Source organism: Lipotes vexillifer, unplaced genomic scaffold, assembly GCF_000442215.2.
Source record: "Lipotes vexillifer unplaced genomic scaffold, Lipotes_vexillifer_v1.1 scaffold51, whole genome shotgun sequence".
Classification (NCBI taxonomy): Eukaryota; Metazoa; Chordata; class Mammalia; order Artiodactyla; family Lipotidae; genus Lipotes; species Lipotes vexillifer.
The window spans coordinates 716277-721929 of record NW_006786770.1 but is presented as its reverse complement, the minus strand read 5'-3'; the positions used below and the strand labels follow the sequence as shown (position 1 = coordinate 721929).

General features: G+C 56.8%; 3 protein-coding genes across 6 annotated transcripts in view; 2 read left to right on the top strand and 1 right to left on the bottom strand.

Annotated features, from left to right (window-relative positions):
• The window catches only part of RTKN (rhotekin), a 15105-nt gene extending 13956 nt beyond the window's left edge, over positions 1-1149 (top strand). For all 3 annotated transcript variants that reach the window (XM_007459407.1, XM_007459408.1, XM_007459409.1), the window contains one exon: positions 435-1149. In XM_007459407.1, the coding sequence (XP_007459469.1) occupies positions 435-769 (335 nt within the window). In that variant the 3' untranslated portion in view covers positions 770-1149. The remainder of the gene's footprint in view (positions 1-434) is intronic.
• Positions 1150-1255: 106 nt separating this feature from the next.
• WDR54 (WD repeat domain 54) lies at positions 1256-4991 on the bottom strand. Of its 2 annotated transcripts, XM_007459406.1 has the most exons (10): positions 4924-4991; positions 4334-4619; positions 4105-4167; positions 3638-3704; positions 3498-3551; positions 3042-3169; positions 2059-2159; positions 1806-1959; positions 1529-1603; positions 1256-1444 (listed from the first exon to the last, which is right to left on the bottom strand). In XM_007459406.1, exons 2-10 carry the CDS (start codon positions 4553-4555, stop codon positions 1313-1315), a joined length of 996 nt encoding a protein of 331 aa, XP_007459468.1. In that variant the 5' UTR covers positions 4556-4619; positions 4924-4991; the 3' UTR covers positions 1256-1312. The 2 variants fall into 2 exon arrangements, with proteins under 2 accessions (XP_007459468.1, XP_007459467.1); XM_007459405.1 differs by lacking the exon at positions 4924-4991 and having other exon boundaries at positions 1797-1959; positions 4334-4555.
• Positions 4992-5178: 187 nt separating this feature from the next.
• Positions 5179-5653, top strand: part of CUNH2orf81 (chromosome unknown C2orf81 homolog) — a 5018-nt gene continuing 4543 nt past the window's right edge. The window contains 1 exon segment of the mRNA XM_007459404.1: positions 5179-5196. Within this exon segment, the coding sequence (XP_007459466.1) occupies positions 5179-5196 (18 nt within the window).

Below are 5653 nucleotides of genomic sequence, written 5' to 3'. Positions count from 1 at the left end.
CATTCCTTTCCCTTCTCCAACTCTTCTTAAAACCACCTCCACCGAAGTTCACAACAAAAACCCATAGAACCAGATTCATTTCATGGGTTTTTTTCCCTGTAACTTCTTTTCTGTTTCCCTTTCTGCATGCGGATTCCTGTCTCTTCCTCGGACCCTTCACTTGCCTGGCACTGCTTTCATTTTCCTCCTCTTTCTTGGCTTCTTCACCTACTTCTGCCCACCCTCCTCTCCCTGTCCACCCTGTCACCCCATATCCCAGTCTTATCAGAACCAGGGGGCCCAAGTGAGGGGCTGCTCCTGCAGGATAATGCAATCTCAGCTGAGATCCAGGCTTTGCTTTCCTCCTACAGTGACAGGTGATGCTCAGGGCTGAGTAGGTCTGGGCCCTAAGCTCTGACTAGCCCCCTCCCCTCAATCCCTTCCCGGTGCCACAGCTATTGAGCCGCTGGATGACATCGCAGCGGTGACAGACATCCTGGCCCAGCGGGAGGGCACGAGGCTGGAGACGCCCCCACCCTGGCTAGCAGTGTTTACAGACCAGCCTGCCCTGCCTGGCCCCTGCTCGCCTGCTTCAGTGGCCCCAACCCCAGCCCAGACCCATTCCCTGCCCTGGGGGAGACCCCGAACATTCTCCCTGGATGCTGTCCCCCCAGACCACTCCCCTGGGGCTTCTCACTCGGCTGCCCCTCTAACCCCGAAGCGGTCCCCACAGTCCAGAGGCCTCTGCAGTAAAGGCCCACCCGACACTTGGCTCCAGTCCCCAGTGTGAGACAGTGTGCTGGCAACAGGATCCGGTCAGAAGAGGAGATGATCTGTGTGCAGTTGGGCTCTGGATTCGGCGCTGTTTGTAGCAGGTTGGCCAGCTTGGCCTCCCCTTCCTCTGCTGGACTGGGGATAGGCTGGGGAGGGGGAGCAGAAGCCCCTTTTAAGCTGTGGTTGCCATGGTGCTGAGGGACTCATTCCCAGGGCTGGCTGGGACCCCCTAAACCCTTCCTGGGAGAAAACTGGAACCAACCCTGCCTTACCTCCCTGCACTAACCAGCTTTGAGGATGGCACTGAAGAGCCCTCGGAGGGAACGCACCTCCCTTGTGACTCCCACATTGACCATTAAAGTTATTTAACATCAGCCTTCACCTGGTTCTTGAGGACAGGTTGCTTCTTGGCTTGGTCTGGACCTGCCACATCCCCTCATCCCTGGAGCTTAGTTCACTAGTTGTGAAGTATGACTATGATACTGAGTAATCAGACAAGGGCTGGGTAGAGGCGGGTACTTTATAAATACCACAGGGGAAACGGAGGGCTGCTTTTCTCTCACATGCTGCTGAATCTCAGGATCTCAGCGAGGTCATAGCCAGTCACAGCAAAGGAGCTGCCTGAAGGATCACAGAATCGGGCACCACACACCTGGGTGTCGGGTACACACTCTCCATGGCAGTGCTCCACCTGGGAGAGAAGAGAGCTGCTCAGGGCCTGCTGCCTCATGCTCGGGTCCTCATTCCACTCCCCTTCCCATTCCACAAGACACACCTCAATGTAGCCACCCTCTGGGCTTCTGCTTAGCTTCCAGATGTGTACAAAGGTGTCCTCAGCCGCAGAGAGTAGCTATAAAAAAAAAAAGGCAGGGAGGACCAGTGGGAGTCAGAATGTGCTGACAGGGGACTGGTACAGGCTGTAGAGCCCAGTCCAGGTGCCTGAGGAGGGGCCAACACTGATTGGCAGAGATAAGCCTGTGGAGTTCCTCTCAACATCCCAGCACCAGGAACAAGGGTATGTAGGGACAAAGGAGGAGACTGACCTTGCCCACCTCAGGAGCCAGATCCAGGGCACAGATGGCCCGGGCGTGGGCGTCGATCTGGACATGCAGAGTTCCTGTACTGGCTTCATACAGACGCACTTGCCCGTTCCCATAGCCTGCTGCTATGGTCCCCCGCCACAGCTGCACAGAAGGGCACGGGACCCTGCAAGGGTGATACCCTACTTTGATTTCCCAGACCCAAGCCTACTCCCCACCCGGAAGCTACCTCAGGAAGGCCTCAGCCCCCTTCCGCCTCACCTACCCGAATCCTGGAATTCGGGTCAATAATTTGAATTCGGGCCCTGACTGCCAGACACACAGCAAGCCTGAGTCATCTGCTGTCACCACGTCAGCCACGCCGTCCTGAGGGGAAAGGCAGGATCAGCCCTTCCCTTTCTCCCCTGCTGGGTCCTGTATACAGGGCAGCAGGGGAACGGAAGCAGTATTTGCATCTTGGCCTCTCCAGGGAAAGGGCAAGATGTGAAGCCATCACTGGCTGGAGGGGTCCCCTGGAGGCATAAAATGCTTTCCTTGTATTCTTTATAGTCTTACTCCCTACCCTGACCCCAACACACACACCATGTGTTAGGGTATATAACTGTCCTCATTGGATGGATGATGAAACTGAGGCCATAGTGTTAGGACCTTCTGGAGGTCCTCCAGTGAGCCAGCCACAGTCATAACTAGACTCTGGGCCTCTTGACAACCCCTAAACCCAGGCAGCCAACACAGCCCACGGGCCCAGCTCTGTGCCAGGTGCAGTGTAACATAGGAATTAGATGATACATACCCTGTTTTCAAGAGGTTTACAATCCAACTGGGGAGACAAGAGTTGTCTGAGGGCAGTATCAATTCAGGGTTCAGCTAAGGGAGATCAGCGGGAGCTGGAATAGGGGGAAGGCTTCCTGGAGAGGATAGAACTGGAGGTGGGCCTGAACTTACCCAAGTTCAGAGAAGGAAGCCACACATGTCAGAGCTGGAAAGTATCTCAGAAACCATCTGTCCCAACTCTTCCATTCACACCAGTATTGTAAAGTGTGAGTGAACTATTAAATGCCACGTAAATGTAAAGTATCTCAGGCTTCATCACTGGAACTGAGGTTGCTAAAGCCTAGGAAAGTGCAGCAATTTGCCCAAAGTCATCCAGCTGCTTAGTGACAGAGCCACGGCTGGAACCCAGGTCCCGTGCCTCCCAAGGTGGGGAGGCCCCCAGATTCACTGGAACAGTAGGGGGAATCCACTCACCTGTCCCTGGGCAGGCTCGGTGGCAATGTCTGTGACTGGTGTCTGGTGCCCAGCCAGCTCTTCACTCAGTACAATGTTGGGACCCTTGGCTGGGATGTCAAAAACCAGTACCTGGCCTGACCACATTCCTGCAGAACCAGTGCTCCACTGATGGCTTCCTGATCCTCCCAGGTCTCCAGCCACCACACTCAGCACTCCCTCCATCCCTGAAAGCTTAGTAACAAACTCACCTCTCACTGCTCCAACAGCCCCACCCCTACATTCACTACCCTTTTCCTATCCCACCCTGCCCCTATGAACCCCGCCATGGCTTTTTGGAGTCTCTCAGACCCCCCCTTCACTCCCACCCTTCCCTCTAACACTCCACAATTTCCTCAGACCTTTGGCATCCTCCTGGCCAAAGGCTATACCCCTATACCTCAGCACCCCCCAATGCCCTGCCCTTGGCCCCCTCACCCACACAGATGAAGTGGCCACTGGCAGCAATTCCTCGGGCAAACACAGCCTGCACTGAGAGGGGAAAATGATTAGAAATAGCGTCTCCCCTAGCCCCAGCAAACACTCCCTACCCCCAACCCACTCAGTCCTGCAGGTACCTAGAGAGGCATCTCCAGCATCCAGTGCATGCCAATAGACCATGACGGAGCCATCAGACTCATACATCTGGAAGACCAAGGCAAGGATGGGGTCATGACGCAGCTGACCTTTGCTGAGCTCTGTGCTGATTACTCCACATACTCATGTTAGCCTTATCCCATCTAATCCTCAAAGCCACCCTGGGAGGTAGGCACTACTTTTATCTCCATTTAACACAGGAGGACACTGGGGCTCTGAGAAGTTAACTAAGTTGCCCAGGGTCATACAACTGATAAAAGGGCAGATATTGGAGATGGCACTTGAGAACTGGAAAACAAGGAAGGAATGAAGATGAGAAATAAGGAAGAGGGGGCTAAGCATTTGAACAGCTTGGAAATGTTTAGAAATAAATGGGGTAAGGTCTAGGGGCCTTGGAGAGAAGTTGAGAAGACCCTAGTGGGGGAGGGCAGGAAGGTTCTCTTCTTACTTGTATTCCTCGATGTGAGGTGAGTACCAGCAATACTCGGAAAGGGAGGACACACCAGTGGACCTAGAGGGAGATGAATCAGAGTAGGAAGAAGTGGTCAGAGCAGGGGAATGAGGACTCAAAAGTGTGGAAATTCAGATGGTTAGGGAGGCCTATTCCTTGAGGTTTGGAGAGGAAGGACTGGTTTAGGGTTGGGTTCAGCAACACCACTCCTAACTCCACGCCTCACCTGGGTGATAAGTGGGGGGCTCACTCCAGCGCCCTCCTTAGCTTGGAGCTGGCGCTGGGCCAAGGGCACACCCTCAGGAGCAGCGCTGAGAAGCTGGGCGCTGGGTCCATGGACTACTCCAAAATGTGTGAGGTTGCGGACGGGCAGCTGCAGCACACTGAGGTTGTTGCACAGGGCGGCGGCTGAGCCTCGAAGGGGGATGGAGCGCTCCCGGCGGAACATCCTTGGGGAGAGACGTCCGAATCACAGGCGCGAGGAAGACAGACAGCGGAGATTCCTGTGGGGGCTGGGAGGGGGGAGTGGGTGCTGTCACGAGGCACTGGGAGAGACCCCTGAGATTGGGTAGTGATGTGAATGAGGGCCTCGAGGATGGTGATCACATGGCGTGGGAAGGGTATTGTGGAGCAGGCGAGGGGAACCCTAGGGCTGAGTCATGAGGCGACAGGGGTTCCCAGAGGAGGAATTGCGGTGGCCCAGGACTCAGTGGCCCCAAGAGCCCGAGCCAAGGCGGGATGAAGCAGGGTAGCCCCAGGGCCCTTCCTCCCTCGCCCTGGCTCCCCGAAGCCCCCGGACCAGGTCAGAGTTCACACCAGCAGCTTGCCGGACACGAGCAGCGTTCCGTCCCTCCGAATCCGCCGCCACCATAGAGACGACGCACGTACGCACGGCCGTTGCGTGGGGCGAGCAACCCAAACGTGCAGCGCGCAGCGCTGCTGCCAGGTCAACTGTAGGCGGGGCGAGCCCGCCTGCGGCGCGGTTGCCGAGGCGACCGATAGGCGGCAGCAGCAGCGGCTGCGGGACAGGAAAGCAGCTGGCTCCCCGGGGCTGGAGCTACAGCTGCGGCGATGGCGCACGAAGGCCCGGTGAGCTTTAGCTCAGCTGAGGGTGCCCCAGAGCGGGGATAGACCGTTAAGATCGGTATCCGGAACCGTGGGCCAGCTCTATGCCACCCGGCGCCCGCCCTCCTTGCGGGCGTTCAAGGTGACCAAGGAAGCCATGTCGGTGCACTAGGGCAGAAAATCTACACCTGCACCACGCCCACTCACAAGCATTGTCACACTTGGAACCTGAGGGAAAGGGGTTAAATGGGTAGTGCAGAGCTCAAGAACAAGAAGTGACTTTGGAAGGGCTTCCCTGGTGGCGCAGTGGTTGAGAGTCCGCCTGCCGATGCAGGGGACGCGGGTTCGTGCCCCGGTCCGGGAAGATCCCACGTGCCGCGGAGCGGCTGGGCCCCTGAGCCATGGCCGCTGAGCCTGCGCGTCCGGAGCCTGTGCTCCTCAACGGGAGAGGCCACAGCAGTGAGAGGCCTGCGTACCACAA

Bases quoted from the DNA above. Each gene is read 5' to 3' on its own strand.
- WDR54 (XM_007459405.1), bottom strand. From the start codon at position 4,555: ATGTTCCGCCGGGAGCGCTCCATCCCCCTTCGAGGCTCAGCCGCCGCC. The intron at 4,168-4,333 runs GTGAGGCGTGGA...ATCTCCCTCTAG, and splicing joins GCCCCCCACTTATCACCCAG to GTCCACTGGTGTGTCCTCCC. The intron at 2,160-3,041 runs GTGAGTGGATTC...CTTTCCCCTCAG, and splicing joins CCGAGCCTGCCCAGGGACAG to GACGGCGTGGCTGACGTGGT.